The sequence below is a fragment of the Saccopteryx bilineata genome, chromosome 4 (genome assembly GCF_036850765.1).
Source record: "Saccopteryx bilineata isolate mSacBil1 chromosome 4, mSacBil1_pri_phased_curated, whole genome shotgun sequence".
NCBI lineage: Eukaryota > Metazoa > Chordata > Mammalia > Chiroptera > Emballonuridae > Saccopteryx > Saccopteryx bilineata.
The window spans coordinates 206,629,987-206,651,540 of record NC_089493.1 but is presented as its reverse complement, the minus strand read 5'-3'; the positions used below and the strand labels follow the sequence as shown (position 1 = coordinate 206,651,540).

At 43.5% G+C, this 21,554-nt stretch overlaps 1 protein-coding gene across 5 annotated transcripts in view; it reads right to left on the bottom strand.

Annotated features, from left to right (window-relative positions):
* Nucleotides 1-1,922: 1,922 nt before the first annotated feature.
* Nucleotides 1,923-21,554, bottom strand: part of RASGRF2 (Ras protein specific guanine nucleotide releasing factor 2) — a 305,234-nt gene continuing 285,602 nt past the window's right edge. For all 5 annotated transcript variants that reach the window (XM_066273686.1, XM_066273687.1, XM_066273688.1 and 2 more), the window contains 8 exons: nucleotides 17,589-17,649; nucleotides 17,172-17,275; nucleotides 15,657-15,741; nucleotides 12,747-12,944; nucleotides 11,412-11,491; nucleotides 9,964-10,081; nucleotides 9,338-9,406; nucleotides 1,923-6,143 (listed from right to left, as the gene is read on the bottom strand). In XM_066273686.1, coding sequence (XP_066129783.1) covers nucleotides 6,051-6,143; nucleotides 9,338-9,406; nucleotides 9,964-10,081; nucleotides 11,412-11,491; nucleotides 12,747-12,944; nucleotides 15,657-15,741; nucleotides 17,172-17,275; nucleotides 17,589-17,649 — 808 coding nt within the window. In that variant the 3' untranslated portion in view covers nucleotides 1,923-6,050. The remainder of the gene's footprint in view (nucleotides 6,144-9,337; nucleotides 9,407-9,963; nucleotides 10,082-11,411; nucleotides 11,492-12,746; nucleotides 12,945-15,656; nucleotides 15,742-17,171; nucleotides 17,276-17,588; nucleotides 17,650-21,554) is intronic.

The following is a 21,554-nucleotide window of genomic DNA, read 5'->3' as shown; positions in this document are numbered from 1 at the left end:
CTTGGTGATTTGCACAGACAGCTGGGCTGTCTATCATGGACTGCCACAAGAGGGGGGTATCGGCTTCCTTGAGAGATAGACATGCCGTTTTTGGACAGTAGGAGAGACCCTGATGGAGGGTGACAGCTCCAGTGGATGCCCTCCTGCACCGGGAAGCTACTCTCACCCAGTTGCAGAGATGCACCAAGGACATGTTTGGTTTCAATGGACTTGGCCCTGGACTGTACAGCCCCCCCCCCCACGATGCGTGGCCTTGTTGGCACCGTGGGGTGGGGAGTTGGAGGTGGGCCTCCAGTTAACTTCTTGGGCAAAGTGCTCAGGCAGACATTGTGAAGGACATCTTTGCAACTGTAATTATTGTGTAACTTTTGCTGTTGCTGTGGTCTCTGTTTCCTGTCATGTAAATTGTGAAGCAAACAACCCTAAAGGGGTGGAATGTGGGGCAGCTGTGTTAGGCTTGCTCGCAGGGATACCGGCTGCAAGCACTTTGCCTGATTAGTATGTGAGTGCATGGCTGTACCACATGTGCATGGCCTGTATAAGGCTATGGGTGCTTGCACTCGGGAGAGATGGGGACTGTGGCTGCGTGGACTGCCTGCTTACCACTGTGAGAGGCCATTCTGCTGTTTGTTTGCCTGAGAGGCGTTTCCCCTACCTGTGTGCTTGTCCACTGTTGTGAGACTTCATTAAATGAGTGGCCCAGCACTTTCCAGCTCCGCAGTTTTTCTATCGTCTGCCTGAATCCAGTGCGAACCTGCCTGGCCTCGGCCACCAGCATTACAGCTGGTCTGGGCCTCCACCTCCTCAGCTCTCCTCTCCACACCTGTCCATAGCCCTGAGCTGGCAGCAGGTAGGGCTATTAGGGCAGTAGTGAGTTGTGTGTGCCTGGAGGCAGCCGGACATGGGCCAGGAATGTCACAGGAAAGATCTAAGCCCTATCAGGACAGAAGTCCTATGCTAGATTCAGGGAGTGCTGATATGCTGGGGCTGCCAAGAGTGTAACTATTGAAGGAATAGGGAGTGCTGATAGGGCCCCTGTGAGGCTGAGAACAAAGAAGGTCAGAGACCCTTATCAGAAGTTTATGTTTGAAAGTCGCCACTAAGCTAAAACTGGCCCCTGTTGCTATGCTGGCCCCTGTTGCTATGCTGCGTGTGACCTCCCTAGCCAATAGCTAAACTGCCACATCTGCTTCTGTATTATGCTTGCTCACTTAGGATATATAAGGACCTGGCTTTAAGCGCCAGGTGCAGCTTCTGTTTGCAGCTCCTTGTGAGCATGGTGTCTCCGGACATCTTGGGAGTTCGCCCCTGCACAGGTTAAACTGGCCAATAAAGTAACATCTAAACTCCTGAAAGTCTCCGACGTTTGTTCTCGTACCCAGGGGATGCAACATCCTACAGGACCCTTAACCATGTCTTTTGAAGCCCCTCAAAATCTTTAATTTTGAATGCTTGAAATATGAATTTCTTCTAAACCATTTTATCCCAAAACTATAAGTAAAAAAATTTCTGAAGCAGCTTGTTGGGAAAGCAACTGTGTTAGGCTTGCTCACTGGTTTACCTGCTGCAAGCACTTTGCTTGATTGGTGCGTGAGCATGTGGCAGAGGCACGTGTGTGTAGCCTATGTAAGGCTATGGGTGCTTGCCCTCAGGGCGGGTAGTGGACGGTCGATTGTGGATTGCCTGCCCGCCACTGTGAGGGCCTTTTTGCTGTTTGCTTGATGCTGTGAGAAGCAGTTTCCCTGCCTGTGTGCTCGTCCACCATTGTGAGACTCTATTAAATGGAGTGCCCCACCCTTTTCAGCTCCACAGTTCCTCTACATTCCGCCCAAATCCAGTGTGGACCTGCCTGGCCTCGGCCATTGGAGTCACGCAGCAGCTCATGGCTATAAAGAAGACAATGTAGAAAAATACAAAAAGAATTCAAGAAAGGAGAAGTTTAATTTGCATATATAGGCAGAACCCACACCTCACATGGCGTGTGTTAGGCCACAGCACAAATCCTTCTGTTGGAATCACAAGTCAGCAGATTTCCAAAGTCACTGGACACAAACAATATGCTTCTCAAAGTAACAAATGGGTTTGTCCATTGTGCATGTATGTACACACACACACGCATATACAAATAACAAAGAAATACATTTAAATCTTCTGCAAAAGAGAGATGAGGATGGTAATCATGTTGCCTCACATTTGGACAGAACTTTACAGTGTATAGTCTGACCCATTTTGTCCTCATGAGAGCCTGTGAGGTGGGAGGCACAGAATTAATTACTAACTCTATTATGCAGGTGAGGAAACTGATGCTCAGAGGGCTTTCAGCACTGGCCTCAGTTTTCCCAGCTTGTAGGTGTGGGTCTGGGCATAGGGGTCAGGGCAAAGAAGCCTAGTCCAGGCTCTTTCATAACTGCCTTTCTAAGGGAAAATGAAATGGGTTGTGTAAAAGATAGTGGTTTGGCATCATTAAGTAGAACTATTATTTTTCTGGAGCAGATGAGCTCAAGTACAATCAACTCTAATGTTAATGTCATGCTCTGTGGCAGCCCGGATATAGAATTTTCTGTATCATTTAGGTATTTATACCTACAACAAAATGATTGTTTTCTGCTTCCTGTTATCTTTTTGGCTCTTCCCTGCCTTAACTGTAAGTTGCTAACAGAACCAAAGAAATGACACTCAATTATATTTCATTGACTCAAGTCTTATTACCAGGATTAACAGTGACCTCTGTAACCAAGTCATTACTTAAACTTATAGGCTGTTGTCTTAATGAAAAGAAAACAAATCTTACTTATTTATTCCTTCTGGCTCTAGACATTAACCTGGTTCCATTCTTCAGCCATAAATAATAGTTATTACTTTATAATAGCTCCACATTGCTGGCCCAAGGTCTTGTCTCATATAATGACATGGTCCATCATCCTACACGCTCCAAATTGGAAACAAAATGGATTTTTCTCTTTCAAGTTATTCAGTATCTATGAGTTTCATTTGTTGTTAAGTAGTACTGAAATTAACGATCAGTTGCTGAGACTTTGTGTGAGAGCCACTCGAAACTATTGCAACAGTTGTTTAAAATTCCCTCAGGAAAACACTAAAGAAAAGTGACAACATTCTACTTCATGCCTGACTCTATCACATAATATATTGGCCTAAGGAAGAGATTTGTCCCTGTAGCAAAACTAGATGTTAATAACCAATGGCATCCTCTAAAATCCCAAGATAACTTCACTGACAGTACAAAATGTGGGTCTTCATCTGCAAGCATGAAATTGAATTTTACTTCTGATTTTATGGGTTAATTTTGCAATTGTACCAGTGTTTGTATCTGGTTAGAGGCTGACCTCCCACCTACGTTTTGAAATGGTCTCATAATGGAATATAGGTAGCCACAGCTGGGGTTTATGCTCCAGCAATACTCACAAAGCTTGCAGAGCAGGAGAGGATGGGTGCTTTAACAATTGGAAGAAACATCACAAATTGCCTTGGGGATTTTAAATGTGATCAAATTGAGGTTTTTAAAATGCACGTTCCTCTCTCCACTGGCCCAGAAACGTGCAGGTCATCCAAAGGAACTCCCCTGGAGGCGGAGTTCTCTCACAGCGCCAGCCAGGTTTCAGATTCCGCGAAGCAGAGGGACTTGAAAAGCTCAGGAAAACGTTCAAAGTCAGCATAACAAATGACAGTGCCGACAGCTGACCACAAGGGGGAGCTTCCAATATTTTGCACAAAATAAACGTGAAAGCTTTCTCTCTTCTTGAGGGAAAACCTGCATACCAAAAGCGGAAGGGCATTTGAAAATTCCTCTAGCTCTTATTTTTCTGTAATTCTGCACTGCCTCTGGAATATATGATTCAGAGAAACACGGGTCCAAACTTCCAGAGAAAGCACACAAAGAACCACCCCCTCCCTTCTGGAATTCTGACTTTGGAGACTGAGGCTGAATCAGAGGCATTGCCCTTTCCAGGAGTTGTTTCGCCGAAAAGTACTCTGTGTGTGTGTGTGGTCCTTTCACTGGTCGTCCTGGTTTTCATTCACCTTCCAAGACTGTGTTTTTGAATCCAGAAAGTTAACCTTTACTTCCTTTTCTTCTGCAAGACCTTAAGGTGCTTGATGCGACTGACGTATTAGTTCAAGCCCTCAGTGTCTGAACACAGAAATAAATTGCAAGGTATGCATTGTTAGGACCCAAACAATCCATGCTTTTTATCATGCATCAAGATGCTTCAACCTCTTAATTTTAACTAAAGAGGACAAACAAGCAACTTTTTGTAAAACAACAACAACAGAAAAGCAAAGAAAGAGAGAGAGAGAGAAAGAAAGAAAGAAAAAAAATAATAAAGCATCCATAAGTAACCCTCCTGGGGTTTAGTGCTAACCCTCCTGTTGGCTAATATGAGCTATTGAAAATATTTTTGGAATGCTCTTGAAATATTATTTATAATATTTATATTTTCTTTTACTTACTTGATATTTCACTATATAGTTATGTACAGAGATGGCCCTTACCATGCAGGGAAAAATATAAAGTTTTCGTCTCTATGGTTTGTTAGCAAAGCTAGCCTTCCACTAGGTCTGACGAGCCAGCAAGATAAGTTTGCCAGTCAGCTGTGAGCTCTAACATCAAGTGCAGAGAAAGAGGGGAAAGAGCCACACAGATCAATCTTGTTCATTGTCAGCATCCATATGCTTCATACCCCTAAGCAAAAATATCAGGTGTCATAGGCTCAGGTAACAACAACTGCATGTGTTTTCTCTTACTTCTTTTAGAGCAGAGGTCTCCCTGAGAAGCCAGGAGGGAGGTACACACGAGAGCCACCCCCTGGAAAAGCAGGCCACTCTCCCCGCAGGGAGGCGCACTGGCTCCAGCAGTGGTTTCCGCTGTAACAGCTGTTGAGTTTTGGACCCATTTCCCATACAGGTACACTATTTTCACTCAAAAAATACAAAAATTTAAAAACAAAGATGGTTGGGGAAGAACTGCCCACCAATAACACATGGAAACGTGGGTTTTAAAAAGAAATTCCCACTAAACAACTGTTTAGAAAAGACAACCAATCTTCGTAATGAGCCTAAATGTGGTTTGTGTACGTCATAAGAGATGCCCACATTCCTGTGTGTGTTGGGGGCGAGCACAGAAAGGTGCTGAGGTCTACAAACACTGCACCTTCCCACTCAGCACGGACTCACTCTCCCCACAGCGCTCTGTGGCCTTCTGCCTCACTCCACAGTTTTGTCGGCGAGGTGCGCGGGCACCGTTTTGCAAACTCTGCACCTGTTCCTTCAAGGGCGCTGGCTGCTCGGTGCCACAGGCTCAGGAGGAAGCCCCCTACCCCACCTCATGCAGCCACTGGCTGGAATCCTCAGGGGCACAGCCTACTGAGTGTGTAATTAAAGAAATATTATGTACAAATTCACTTGACCTTCATCATGTCTTTCCTCTCTTGTTGCTTAAAAACTGAAAAAGCAGGTCCCGAACATGCCATCATTCCTCCATGCACTGGGAACCATGCACATGCTGGAGCCTGGAACTGCGTGTCGGCCATCCTTACAAAGGAAGCCGCAGCTTTTCTGAAGCTTGTAGAAAAGAGAATGTAATGGAAGCAGTTAAACCTATGAGAAGACTGGTAGGTGTGCCCAGGCCAATAAAGTGCCAGAGAAACATCACAAGCCTTTTTCATGAATCCTCATCCTCAAGTTCTAACAGAACTTGGGGCGGAGTTTGGAACTGGTCTTCTTACCTAGGTCATTAAAATGGCTACCACAACTCCCACCTTACATTCTCTTATGCAGAATGTGCCATCAACTCTACACAATAGCATTATTTCCACCTTCCCACCCCAGTCTGAAATAGCTGTCTTTGACCCCCAACTTCTGGGCCCCTTGACTGGACAGAGTTCAGTTCAGCGCCATCTTCTTCCATGGACAGAGGAGACTCGGCTTCGGCCTGTCCTCTCTGTGCTCCCTGGACCGTGGGAGGCGTGGCACACACAGTTCTATTCATCCCCCTTTCCGTGAAAATTCCACGGACCCAGGGCAAGCCCAAATCATCAAGCAGGGAGCCGAGGTTCAATTTTTAGTGACAGGTCATACAGGGTATCTTCATCTATGATGAGGGCTTTGTCCAGCAAGTACTGAGTGACCTGGAGCAAAAAGGAGATCTTAGCTTTTAGATTTTTTTCAGAATACCAGTACATGCATTTTCTGATTGGAATCTGACACAATTCAACATATTCTTTTAAACATTAAAAATTTTTACATAACTAAAAAAAAGGACTATATTCTCAGTGCAAAAAAAAAAAAAATCAAATGTTTCTAATCCCCTCCTAACTCACCAGGCTCTTCCCTCAGGAGATACACTCTTATCATTTGGTTTGTATTATCCTAAATGTTTTACTGTCTTTCTAGAGATCGCATGTACTTACGGAAACCTTTTCCTCCTTATCATAATCAGTATCATATTGTACACTGTATTCTGCTTTCGCATCTGAACTCTAAGCCGTGCTGAGCTCCACGCCCGCCCACAGGCTCGAACCGCTGCAGCCTGAACAGTGTGGCACGCTGCAGTTCAGCTGCTGTCCGTGTTTTACGATTGTACGAAGTTGCTGTGAAATGTTTGTAAGCATGCTTTCTCATGCCCACATGTGAGTGTCCCTCTAGGGTAGAGGCTAGAAATGAAAGGAAAGGAAGTGACGTAGGAATGAAAATGTGGGGGCTTGGGGGGATTCCATGTACATATGTCTTTATTTTTATTGAGCTACAGCTTACATATGTAAAATGAATACGTAGTCTAGTTTGTTTTCACAAGTGTATTTCCCCACGTGACCTACACAGATACAGAGCAATGCCACAACCCAGGAAAGTGCCCTCACACCGCTCCCAGTCTGCTCCGAGAAGCACCCGACGCTCTCATTTCTGCTGTCACGTATTAGTTCTGTCTGCCTAAAACTTTATGTAATGGAATCACAGTACGTGCTCTTTTGTGTGTAGCTTCTTTCACTCAGCTGCATGTTTTGAGATTCATCTACTTGTGGCACGTATCAGTAGTCTGTCCTGGTTCACTGTCCTGACTGCAGGGTGAGTGGTATCCCATTGACAGACCACATTTGTTTATCATTCATCTATTTATGCAGCCCTGAGTTGTTTCCAATTTCTGGCTATTAAGAAATGCTATGAATGTTTTATGCTAGACTTTTTTTTTTTTTTTGTGGCAGAGACAGAGAGAGTCAGATAGGGACAGACAGACAGGAAGGGAGAGAGATGAGAAACATCAATTCTTCGTTGCGGCACCTTAGTTGTTCATTGATTGCTTTCTCGGATGTGCCTTGACTGTGGGGCTACAGCAGACTAAGTGACCCCTTGCTTGAGCCAGAGACCTTGTGCTCAAGCTGGTGAGCTCTGCTCAAACCAGATGAGCTCGAGCTCAAGCTGGCGACCTCAGGGTCTCGAACCTGGGTCCTCTGCGTCCCAGTCCGATGCTCTATCCACTGCGCCACCACCTGGTCAGGCTTACGCTAGACTTTTAATGGGCATGTTTCTCTCCCCTCTTAGATACTGCTAAGTTATCAGCAGACTCACATTAACCCCTTATAGGAACCATCCATGCGACACCATTTTCCAAGGTGGTTTTACCATGTCACTCTCACAATGTGGAAGGGTTCCAGTCACTCAGTAGTATATCAACTTTAGATTTTAAAAGATGATGTAAAATGATCTCCAAAACTATCATGAGAGTATCTATTATGCCATACCTAAACTAATGTTTTATATTAATTTTGTCTCTCTGATAGGTAAAAATGATGCCTTATTATAATTTACATTTTTTCTTCTTATTAGTGAAATTGAGCATTTTTCAAATATGTACTGGCCAGTTTTGTTTTTTCTTCTGTGAGTTAGTTACCTGTACATAGCTTTGCCAAATGAATGGTTTATGTCTTATGAATTTATAAGAATACTTTTATCCCACCTTTTTGTTTTCTGTTAAGAATATTCTCTCCTAAACTACCGCTTGTGTTTTGACTTCGTAAGTAATTGCCTTTTGTCGTGTAGGCGTTTTTCATTTTGATGTGATAAACTCAATCAAGTTTGTCTTCACAGCTTTGCATTCTGTGCTTAAGAAAGTCTTCCAAATCTAAAGATCATGAACATTTTATTCTATATTTTATTCAAGTCATTTAGTGTTTCCTTTTATATTTAGAAAATGAGCTTGTCTGGAATTCATTTTTATGAATGATATTAGATGGAGAGCCAAAATTCTTATTCCATTTACTGACTGGTCAATTTTTAAAAAATGCCTCCTTTATCCAGATTATACTTTCATGTAGATAAAATATACACCTGGCCTTTATCCTGCTCTATTTAATTTGTATTTCTGTACCCATATGATCCTCTTTTATTCACTAGAGCATGCACCTGTATTTGGTGAGGAAAGCTCTCCCTTATTATTCTTATTTTTCAAAAAGTTCTTGTCTGTTTTTTGTCTCTCTAAACTTTCTTATTAGTTTTATGATAAAATTTTAAATTTCCATGAAATAGTAGGGAAAACCTCCTGTAAATTATATGGGAATCTTCTGCACTGCCTTCTCAATTTTTCTGTAAAGCTGAAATGATTCTTAAAAATAACATCTATTAAAAAATGGAAGGGAGGAAGGAAGAAAAGAAGGAAGGAAGGAAGGAAGGAAGGAAGGAAGGAAGGAAGGAAGGAAGGAAGGAAGGAAGGAAGGAAGAAAGGGAGGGAGGAAGGAAGGGAAGAAGGAAGGGAGGGAGGAAGGGAGGGAAGGAGGGAGGAAGGGCAGTTATGGCTGGAAAGGAGGGAGGAGGGGTAAAGGGGATATATGATGTGAGATGAATCTTGAAAGATAAAGAGGGCCACATATTGCAAGGCTTCTTGGACATACCAAGATTTTCTTCTTTCTTTATCCAAAGAGCAATGAGAAACCAATAAAATATTTTATGCAAGTTACGGACACATGAACACATGAATTTTCTTTTTTTTTCTAAAGAGTTCTATCTGGCTATAATTTGTAGAATGGATTTTGCATTGGAGAGTGAATGCAGTAGACCAGGTAACCAATATCAGTAGCTTGGACCAGGGATGGCGGTGACGTAGACAGAGTCAAGGAAAATATAGAATGTAAAATCGATAGAACTTGATGATAAATTTAATCTATTTTACCTTCTTTCTTTTTTTCTTAATCAGACTTGCCAAAGATTTGTCTATTTTATTGGTCTGTTCTCTGAGTCAGCTTTTGGAATTATTGATGAACTCAACTGCTGTTTCTAATTCATTAATTTCTTCTTTTTTGTTTATTAAATTCTCTTACAACCCCAGTATTACCTTTGGCTGATGGTCTATTCGATAGGCAGTCTGCTGGAACTGGCGTATCTCTCTGACGATGTGTGATATCTGACAAAGAAAAACAACAGAAGCCTAGCGAAAGTATTTTCCTGTGTTGTAGCACATCTTTCCAGAGCCTACAGAGAGCAGACAGTCACTTCTTCCAGTGAGGAATCTGGGGCTCTGCCCAGTCACTCCCTATGCTCAGGGCTGTCTTGCCTTTCAGTGGGCTGTGCAAAATGCTCACAAGAAGCAGATACTGAATTCACAGTCACAGAAACAGCTGGCACTGGATGGCCTCAGGCTCAGGAGTAGCAAACTCTGGGTGTTGTTGTCTATGGACTCCCTCCTTCTAACTTGGTGCTCAGAACCTGGTCATTGAGCAAGAAGCCTTCAGCATCTGTGTATCCATGGTCAGTCTTAGACAGTCATCCAGGACCTTTCCCTCCATCCCCTTGGCTAACGCTGCAAGCTGAAATGGCTCAGCTGAAAAGATCAGGTCTGAGACCCACTGTCCGCCACCCATCCACTTCCAGGTTAGTAAGCGGGCAGTGACTTTCATGACAGCCTCTTTTCTACATGCCAGTGGAGTCACTGAAACAGGGTGATCAGGAATTAGCACCTACCATTCTCATTTTGGAGAAATTGACAAGGCCTTCTTCAGTAAAGTTTGGTGTCCCTTCTTCAATAAATGCCAGGTCTGTCAGGTACATCCCCAGATAAGGAACGGCCGGGGGGTTACAACTGCAAGGCCAACGGGCACTGTTCTCATGTCATTCACACAAATGTCAGTTTCCCTCCCAGTTGGACAGGAAGGAACTAGTTGCTTCAATCCTGAATAATAAAGCCTTCTAATTCCATTTTCAGAAGCACACTCATGATATGCAGTTTTAAATACATCATCTCCCAATGAAATGCAACACAAAATTACAGTCCATGCTTTACTGTGTGAGACTGTGGCATGTTCAAACAACAGAGTAACTCACAGACAAATACAAAGCATTTGCTAGCAGTGCTTGTCCGCACTTCTCTGTTTGCAGTGCTTGTAAATGGGCTACACTCGTCTGGGGATAAAAGCCTGTAGGAAATCCCTCACCTATTGAAGTGTAAACCCTCGACCTTCAAGGACCGAGTGGAAAAATCAATGTGATTAGAGCTTGTAAAACTTGTTTTCTGTTTTAGTTAGCATTTAATTGTTTTAGAAGGTAGAGATATAACTAATACCACAACTGCACACTAATGTGAGACTTTCCTTGTTTTTTGTTTGTTTGCTTTTTGAGGTGAGTTACACTGGATGTTCTCAGAATTCAGAGCTGAGAACATGGACCTAGGATCTGGAGAAAAAAGGTTTGAGCCCCAGCACAACAACTTACTAAGTGAGGTTGGGCTAACTCTCTGAGCTGCAGCTTCCTCAGCTGTAAAATGGAGACAATGAAAATTTATGTCTCTAGTTAGCTGTGAGGCTTAACCAAAGCCCATCAAGCACTTAGCATGGAGTCTGTAACTTGGTAAGTATTCAGTGAATAGTTATTGTCTATTGTTGTAGTTGTTATCTCTAGGAGATAACAACTTATTTTCACTTGTGGCATGACAGGACCTGTGTGGAATTGTAAAAAACCCAGTTGCTGGAGATAGATTCTATTCTATTCTATTCTATCCTATTTTTCTCCTCTCATCTCTTCTCTTTTTCTCTCTCTTTCTTAACAAAGAATAATCCAGCAATAAAAAGTCAAAATAACAATAATCAATAGGTGCTGGGATATTTAAAATAAAAAAAATCATAGGATAACATTGTACTTAGCTTAAGAAGTACCAAAACAAACTTTTTATAGTAAGTCATGGTTTGATTTATATGGTGATGTTTTTTTTCTTATTTGGAATACTCTGCATACTATCCACATGACACTTACTGTAATGCACAGTATTCCAAATGAAAAGGAAAATCAGATGACGCAAGTTGTTTCTTATTTATTTTTATTACAAAGAAAGTAGAAGTTAGGCCACTAATTGTATGCTACATAAATTATTTAAATATATTTATGAATTATGGGTAATTTAGTGAAGATATACATACTTTTTAAGGGCTTCTCTGAGATTTTTAAATCTTCCTTCAGATGAAACAGTCTTCTGAAGTTTGTCCATTAGAGCTTTTGTCTAGAAAGAAACAAGTGACTTAGTATGTCATGAAAATATTCCTATGGTTTGAGAAGACAGTGAATTACCAAGAGACGCTCAATTCTCTCCCACAATGGCAGATTCTTGGGATGTGATATGATTTTCAAAGTATCAAAATGAGATATTATGTTTAAATTTGATGTGGAAAAAAAGAACATATGGAGAAGGGGAAGTGACTATACTACTCAGCCAAAAAGAGGAAAATGTGTAGGAAAGAAAAATGGCAAAATGCATGAGAAACTCAGGAACTGAAAGCACTAAGAAGTGTATGTTGAACAGGGACTTTTAAATGTGAAATCTCACATCAAGGGGTTTTCCTGGTGAATCTCTTTTAACGTTAACTTCCAAATCATCAAAGTGCATATGTGATTGCTTGGCTACTGGCCTATCAATATCCTCCCTTCCGAATTCTTTCTTTCGTGATCATCTTCACCACCTTCTTAGAAAGCTATAAGTGAGACTCATCAAGACATGAAATTGTTGTTGACACTGATCTGTACATTCATGCACATGGGAGAATGGAAAGGTGGCCTTGGGGATGGGGACCCACACATGGTAACACCCACATCCAGGCAGCGTGGCTGAGAAAAGCACTCGAATGTCCAGGCTGAAGCTCCCCAGACTACCCTGTCCCACAAGCCTGGAGGAGCCCTCCTCAACCCCCCCCCCCTCACGGAGAGGGCCAGGAAGAAAGCAAGGCACAAGGCATGACTGAAGTTACCTGAATGAAAATGAGAGGCATGAGCAAGTGAGGTTCAAGTAAAAGAAAATTAAGAAAGCTCTATTTCTGCACATCTACGTCATTATGCCAATACTTTAAATTTACTGGGTGAATAACAAAGAGAGAGGAGAATGTTGAGGCCCTTGGTCCCTGTGTTTGGCCCTAAGGGATTTAGCGTTACTGTGGGGAAGAAAGAAGGAATTCACTCGCCACCACTGGATATCTCTAAATAATTCAGAAAATAACTCCTGTCAACCACACTGTGTGAGGTTGTCCCAAATATGTTAAAATGAATGTGTTGGGTTATATTTTTCTTTCTAAATGAATCATTCAGCAGTGCACATGAGTGGAATCAATTAAGTGGTAAGAACACATTAATTGCCCAGGTTGGCACCTTTCTTTGGCAACTGAGCTGCTTGCTCTCTTCAGTTAATTATTTCCTAATTAGTAATACGTACCTTGGCTCAGGCCCCTCCCCCTCGACAGCAGGTGGTGGCACACGCTGATGCTCACCTGCTTGGACACCTTGGCCCAGGTTTTCTTCAGCCTGTAGATGGCACTTCTGTTTAAGGCTGAGGTGATCTCCAGCACGCCGTTGTAGTTGTGCAGGCACCGGCAGATGTCTGCCACTGCCACCCACTTCTCAATGGCGCTGGCACGAGAGCTGACATCTGCATAATTCATTATCTGGGAGGCCACCAGGTTACTCATCTGAGACAACAGGAGAGCCAAGAGCTAAGAGCGGAAGCAGTGCATTCAGGCCAACACCTGGGCTCCCCGAAGAAATGTCAGGAAAGCAGGGTATTGAGGGACATGGAGATCAGAGTCCATATTTAAATAACAACTTTCTGAGGTGACTAAAGTCTGTAATAAGAATAACAAACTAATGAGCACCTGTTCATCCTCAGAGGGAAGAGAAGCATGTTTAGAATCAGCTGTTTAGAATCAGCTTGTTGTTGGAAGAGGTGACATCGTTCATCAGTAATTTTGATGAAGAGGTTATTTCCGACAATTACGAAGGAAATGGAATAGAATAAGATGATTTTTTTAAACTCTGGGGAAGGGCAACCTCTGCTTATCATGGGTCTCAGTTCTTGGGGCCGCTCTGTATGCTCCTCCCCACCCCACCCCCCAATCCAGTGGGGTGGGGTATATGCTCGAGGAGGCCTCAGTCATCACAGAGAAAGAAAACACTTTACCCCAAACCAAGTTGTTTCTAACCTGATGAACTCTCAAACCAGACACACTTCTGTGAAGGGGAAGAGAGAATAATTTCTCCTTTTAATTTTGTTGAATTTTTTTCCACCAGCAGTTACAAGGACCTAGAATTTCAAGACTAAGTACTTTAGTTCTGTTAATAGAAGGCAAGAAAAAAAAAAGCAGTGGCTTCAGAAGCTCAACACTAAGGACGTGGAAATGCAAAGGACAGAGTAGGGTTGATTGCTAACAAGGGACCGTGGGTTCTGACATTACATCTGTGTACTAAATCTGACAGGTACAGGTATTTTTGGATGATCCTTTAAGTACCTGAGATTTCACGTGCCTCAGAATAATCAGTGTGCATAGTCATTAAAAAATTATTTATATTGAGCACCTATGGACTAAGCATTCTTTTAGGTGCTGGGCACAGAAGGACATTAGTCAGCATCCCTGACCTCAAGGCACTGAATTTAGCTAGATGGGAAGGTGAGGAGGTGGGTAGACAAACAGTGAAATGCACAGGCTGGGGCGGGGCTGGCGCAGGCAGAGAGGCAGCGTGGGTACCTGGCCGAGCACAAGGGGCTTTCGGAAGGAGATCGTGGCTGCCTGAGTCCTGAAGGACCAGCAGGCGCTAGCCACCACCCTCCACTGGAGGAGAAGAACATGCGCACAGGGACAAAGGTGGAAGGCACGTGTGCGGGGGACCTGGCAGCCACCTGAGGGGCCCAGGACTCGTGACAGACAGGGACGACCGGGAGCAGGGCTCTTATTGGCCAGGCTGAGCAGCTGAACTGTATCTGGAAGGTGAGGAAGCCACTTACAGAGTTTAGTCAAAGTAACTGATATAATTAATTGGCCTGTCAGAGAAGCTATTCCCCAAATCCCGCATGAGAAGTGGTGGCGGGCAGTGAGATGGCAGGGGTTGTGAGTTAGGGGCCCTGGAGAGACAGGGTGAGAGGCTAAGTCAAGGTGACAGCACTGGAAAATGAGGGAGAAAGGGTCTGAAAACTCTATAGATTTGGGGTTCACTAATATTAGGGGTGAGGATGGGTAAGGGAAGAGAAGGAGTCAGAGGTGACCTCTAGATTAGGTGCTTGGGGGAGTGAGTGGATGGTGAGGCCATTTTCTGTGACTGAAAACAGAGAGTAAGATGAAGCCTGGGGGGAGTGGGTGCTAATGATAAGTTCACGTGCAGACTGTCAAGGGCACAATGCAGTGGCCATCAAAGTGAAGACAAGTGGGCATGGGGCTTGGAACCGGCCTGATTTGAGTGCCCACTCCACCCCAAGTGTGTGTACGGCACAGGCAATAAAGGCTTGTTTTCTACAGCAAGGCTCTGCCTCTCAGAAAGTGGCTGAGGTGGCTCCCGTGTCCTGTCCTTAGAAAGCAGTGGCCTCACAGCTCATTATGTGCTAATGTGCGTGCAGCACGGAAGCTCTCTGCAAGCCCCCTGGCCAGAGCACCTTCTCGGGGACCCACACTGCTGTTCTGTATTTTGATTCTAAATGACCTGTTAATTTACCTATGGGGTTCCCAATAGTCATATTTTTTTAGAGAAACATTATCATTATTCCTTTTACTGTGGTTTAGTGTAACTGCAAGAGAGCTTGCCCTTTTTCCTGGAAAGGCTTGAAGACACTCTGACATCTGTGACTCTAATTCAGGCCTACGGCCACTAGAGCAAAACAAATTCTGAGTCAATGGGTGCACAGCAACTCCATCTTATTGCTGGAGAAAAACGGATTGGGGAACTGGACCCACAGCTGGTCAGCACTGCACACAGCCACAGAGTACTGTCATTGTGCTCAACGAGGTCCCTTCCCACCCCGAAGTGTATTCAGGAGGAGGAGGAGGAGGAGCACCAACCTAACTTCACTGTCACCAGCCCCACCAGGGACCAGTGACACACTTGCTGTTCATTCTGTTAGAACCAGTCAGTTTATGACCACGAAGTCATAATAATAATGATGAAAATAACACCGACCGATGCATTATTGAGCACTTACCAGAATTGGGTACCATCAAAAGTGAACCTCTCGCATCTGGAAGTTAACTGAAAATTAGGACATCACTGTAAACTCTTACAGGAGATTTAAGCTTTCCTTAACAATACATCAGTTTTGTCTTAAATGTGGGTAGTTTTATTTTAGAAAAAGAACCCTAAGACCCTGACAGTCATTTTTCCTGTAATATTCCCGAGGTTTTAATTTTATGGTTACTCACATCATTAAAGTGCTGGCTGGTTTTCATAATGTAAGGTGTTCTTTCATTCTTGTCTGGCTTCATCCAGCCCTGCCCAAGGAACTCTCTGAAAGTTCAAGGTAAAACAGAAAACCAAGAAAATGCTTTGAAAATGGTCAATTATAGGTGTGAATAATTGCTAATACTATATAATATATATAAATACGTTAACTTTGACATTGGCCCACACCTGCTGCTCCTGACCCCCAGGTTGAGTCAGCTCCGCTCTCACATCTCACCACTCCATGCAAAAGAGAAAGAGGTTTTTTAGCTTCCTGCTTTCTCTTACAACTGTTTGCAACTTTGTCCCTGTTAAGATCATTAGAAAGCCTCCTCTGAAGTTAGGAAGCAATGGCCACACAAAAGGAATAAAGAGGTTCAGTACTAGCTCTTTCTCTTCCTCTGCAGAGGCTCACCCTCTGCGCCCTCCCGAGCCCTCACTCTGCACCAGAGGGTGGTCAGGGCTGGGGGCAGAGCCACTGTGGTTTCCTACTCAAGTCTGCAAACAGTCTCTGGGTTCCTCAGCATGGCCATTGGGCCACGTTCCTACTTTATCTTTTCATGTTCATGGATTGGTCTATGGGAGCTGGAGAAGGGCAGGGAGGGAAAGAAGGTAACACACAGAGAGTCTGCAGGGGCCTCCTCTGTCTCTGCCCGCTGTGCCCCTCCGACAGGGCTGTAGCTCTGCCCCTCTAACCACCCTTTACCACCCATCCTGCCATGCCTGGCCCTCCCTCCCCACAGATGTCCTCTTCTCTGTGTAAACGTGTCCATATCTCTTGTCCAGACCGCCCCCCCCGCCTTACTTTCAACTTAGTTTTTCTTTCAGAAAGGACATGCGCCCACAGTTGCCACGTGTCCAAACAAAGGCCTTGTCTGTGGGCTTCTAAACATAACAGCTGAGAGGGCTTCAAAGGGCCTCCCTTCTCTACCAAGGAGGAAATTAAAAAGCTGTGTGACAAGTCCATGGTCTCAAAACTCTTGTTGATTTATACAGTTAGGCAGCAGAATTTACAGCATTTACCAAAGAGCAGTCTTTCTCAAAGTCTTGGACTACCCATAATTATCTGGGATTCTCATCAAAAACACAGTTTCCTGGGTCTCACGTTACTGGAACCGACCTCTGAGGAGGCATGGAGGAATGTACATGTGCAGCAGCAGGGTGCCCAAGAGATTGTTAGCACCCTGAAATTTGAGAACCACAGTCACAGCAGTGCTTTTAGCTTTCTGTAATGTAGGGTGTGAGAGTAAAGAGAGGTATACATTCTATGATCATCATTATACATATAGAAACACAACTGTGACCATCTTGAGAGTCCCCACTACTTCCAAATCAGTAGATCAACATAAACTGGAACCAAAAGACATTTGGTGGGGCCGAGTCATTTTAAGATGAAGACTCACACTTCTGCACACACATCTGCCTTAGGAATAAGTCCACTCTAAACTGGCTCCTCCTGCCTGAGAGGAGCCTGCTGGAGTCAGGGTAGCACTCACTCGTAGGGGATGCTTCTGAAAATGATGTGGTCCAGGAGAGTGATCTGCTCGGCCAGCTCCATGGCCGACAAGGTCTCAAAGCACTCGGCCTTCAAACAGTCTGTCTGCAAGAGATGGGGTGGGAGCAGGAGGGAATGAAACATACAGGGAAGTGAGGCTCCTGTCTGCTCAGGCGGGTGCTGAAGTACCAAGTCTATCGAAGATTCTAGCTATGAAGGCAATGGTGCAGAGTGTGGAACAATTAGCCAACATTAATGTCATCGACCAGTTGCCAAACCCCACGCCAGACTTGGTTCATCTCACCAGCTTCATGGACAGAACCTAAGCCAAGCCCTCAGTTATCAGCACAGACATGTTGCCTTTGGAGAGAGGGAGTTTGCACATAATTGTGATGGATAAGACCATGGGTAAACTTACCAGTTGAATTATATCCTCTAATTTCAAGTGAATGTCATCTTGATCATCTTGTGAAAGAGCTCTAAAAAATAAAATGAATGAATGAATAAATATAGAAGTTAATTATTACTGAAGTGGGTGCTAGTCACAGTGGGAGTGAAACATCAAGTCCCACACAAGTTCAGCGTCCAGAATTATACTGATTATATAACTTGCCATCTGTGCCAAGCATTTTAAGTTCTCCAAAATGAAGGCACCATCATATATAAAAAGTATTAAAATATTTAAACATTCCCAAAGCATGTAGCCTGTTGGCTGGAGGAAGCTGGTTTCAAAAGAAATAATGCTGTGAAGTTCTGCTGAGTTTTTAGTTGATTAATACAAAACCACCATCCTCCAAAATAAAAAAATCAACAGAGATGGGTTGTGCTATGGCCATGATATACCAGGTATATGCTAAGCATTTGACATACACTCTCTTGAATCATAAAAAGTCTCTTCAAAGTAAGCATTATTATTCCCATTTTATAGATGAAGAAACAAAAATTCAAAGAAACTGACTAACTTGACAGGTGTTTGGTCCAATCATGCTCTCCTTGTTAACTCTTGTTTGTCCTTTTTATTTTATTTTATTTTTTTGCAAGAGAAGAGAGAGACAGGAAGGAAGGGATGAGAAGCATCAACTCGTAGTTGCATCACTTTGGTTGCTCATTGATTGCTTTTTCATATGTGTCTTGACTGGGGGCTGCAGCCAAGCCAGTGACCCCTTGCTCAAGCCAGCGACCCTGTGCTCAAGGTGGTAAGCCTGTACTCAAGTTGAAAAGCCCATGCTCAGACTGTGACCTCAGGGTTTGGAAGCTGGAGCCTCAGCATCCCAAGTTGTCGTTCTAGCCACTGTGCCACCGCCAGTCAGGCTGCTCTTATTTGTCTTAAGCATGCTTATGGGAGGCCCCTCTTCAAAGGTCCAGCATAGAACACACTTCAGTTTCCTTTCCTCTGTCTCCCTCCTCTATTACAAAGGCTCTTGGCTGTTCCCCGGGGAGCAGAACCCTTCTAGATTATAGGAGGGGCAGTCCTCTTGTCAGCAATTAGCCATGTCATTTGTGAGCAGAAAAAAATAGTCCTCATGGTGGCAAAGGACAGATGTAGGTGAGGAAAATAAATAAGTAAACACAACTCTTGCTCCAAAAACTACTGAGCCACACTTAAGGGTGACATGTAGGAAATTAAAGTGACTGTTTTCTAAAGTGTATGTCTTTCTTTCCACTCTTGGCTAGGTTCCTGGAGAGAGATCAGCAGCCACATAACTACGTGTACCTGTGGAAAAGATCTCTTTTATGAGGACAGACTATATTATTCCCTTGGAAAGAAATGGTCAAGAAATTAGTTTCTATCAAATGTTCCTCTCCTCAGTGATTTTACCCTCATGTTCCAAGACACATTCTGGTCCCATTAAGTCCTTAACATTTTCTCTTTTCATGAGCACCTATGGAAGCTGCCTGGGGCTTTGTGAGGTTGGGACAGGTGGGCCCCTGGTCATGACTTGAACCCATTCCACTTGACATTCCAAGAAGCCAATCACTATTTCTTTTCATGGTGTGGCATGTTAGCTATTTATAGAACTCTACACTGCAAGACTCAGAAGCCAAATAGTCAGACAGTATTGGATTGGGTGGTATTTTAGAAATGCAAAATTCTTGAACAGAGGTTTTTATTCACAAACAGAATAAAAACTTAACGTAGCCACCATGAGAATGAGGCGGGGAAGTTCATCACAGAGAGCTTTCACTTTACTTTATTCGTGTAATATATTTTTAAATACATGTTTCATGCTTGCATATCACTGTTGTATGACTCGAATGCATACAAGTTTCTAATGTCAGGGCTACATTTCACTACATGATATGTTTTTATTCCTCACAATTATAACTCAGACTCACTGGGAGATGTATTCACAAATGTTCCCCTTCAAATGTGAAGTCCCCTCTACCTCTAGTCCAGTTCCAAAAGAGGCTGAATTTACTTCTAGGCTTCTGATTGCCCTAAAGCTTTGATGAGCACGCTGGATCCTGTGTTGCCCTCCTATTTATTGGTTTGTATGGCCAGTTTAATATTTGTGCATGTATAATGGAACACCAGATTTAAAAAAAACTTAAAAGAAAATGAAATTATCTAAGTTCGATGACTTTCCTTCAACTGTAGAATCAGGTAGGTTTGAAAACAGAACCACGAGCAACCAGCCCCGGATAGGCCGCAGTCTCCGGGCCGCCTGTGCCCCCACAGGGCCTCCTCCAACGCGGTGTCTGCTCACGCAGTGAATGCTTAGTCTCCTGTCGCTTCCCCTTCTGGGACCTGCCAGACCAACTCCTTCCTCCAGCACGGCTTTCCTGCCTCCCGGGCTCCATGCGCCCGCCACCATTCCTTGGGTTGCAGCCATATCACTCTAATCTCTGCTCCACCTTCACATGGGCCTCTCTGTGTGTGTCTGTCTTCATACAGGCAGCTTCTTCCAAGGACATCAGTCATACTGGATTTGGGGCCTGCCTCACTCCAGTATGACCTCATCTTAATTTATTACATCTACAGTAGCCCTATTTCTATATAAGGTCATATTTTGAGTAATGGGGAGTAGGACTTCAATATATTTTGGGATAAGGGGGACACAATTCAACCCATGACAACTTCTACATCAAAGAAGGGACTGGCTGTGCAATCTCAAGTTAATGGTGCTAAGAATGTCTTATGCACCCACTGTTAAAACCTTACAGACCCAAATCATCACTGCTGCGTCAGGAGGGGGTTTTAGAAACATGGTGGACTGCACTAAAATGGGCTCTCTCCTCCCCACACATGCACGGTGGGTAACAAAGAAACAATACACTGGAATGTGAAAGAAAACAAAAGGATTCTTTCTAAAGGCTGCAAGTGAAGAGGGAAATAGAAGTCAGAATAGTGAAAGAGAACCGGGCTGGGCAGATGGATGCCTCCAAGCAAACACAGACCACGGAGCCGTGAGTGTGGCGGAAAGCTGAGCTGTCCACACAAAGCCACTGCCAGCTTCCCTCTTCACAGAGAGTGCACTACAAACAATCCACCCATTAATTCAAGAAGCTATAAAAAAGCTTGTTAGCTGCTTCCGTATTGGGTGGACAGGTCAAACAAATCTCCAGGGGGAAACCCAAAGTTCAAGCCTTTATCACATGCAAGTGTGGGTCCAAATCGATGTAAACCACACGATGAGGAAGTTCCGACCTGAGAGGTCTACAGTCGATGGGTCTAAGCCAGTGACGGGCAATCTTTTGAGCTTGGTGTGTCAAAATTCACCAAAAAACTGAGCATATCTCGGGTGGTGTGTCACTTCGAGAAAAAAACCATAATTTCACAATATTTATAGTTTAAATAACAAAAATGTATAATTTAAATATATAACTGTATTTAATAAACCAAAAACTAATTATTTAACTTACCTGCTTAGTGACTTCTTTGTTCATCTGTCAGTCGGTTTCTTTTGTTGGTTTTGGTATTATTTAACTTGTGTGGGGTGCCGTGAACTAAGATAAGTGAGGGGGAGGGGGAATTCTTTAACTAACCTGACTATTAGTGACTCTTTTGTTGCTGAATTTCATTGGCTAAATCTTCAATTGAAGGTTGTTTTTTTGTACACTTCAAGCCCAAGCAAGCGCTACTAACTTCATCAGTCAATCTGTTTCTTTTGTTGGTTTTGATATTATTTAACACTGAGAATAAGGTCTCACTAAAGTATGTAGAAGAAAAAATTGTTAGTAAAGCCATTGCTATATTTTTTAGGATGCTAAAAGTGTCTGGTAATCGGTTCCAGACACTCCAAATTTCCTGTTCGTAGTGGCACTCCTCTTGATTCTCCAAGCGGCACCTTTCCAGATTCTCAAGCTTTGACCTCAAGTCAACAAACACCTGAGCCCAGATGCTGTCTTGAAATTCTGCAAGTTGCATCTTATGTAAATTAAG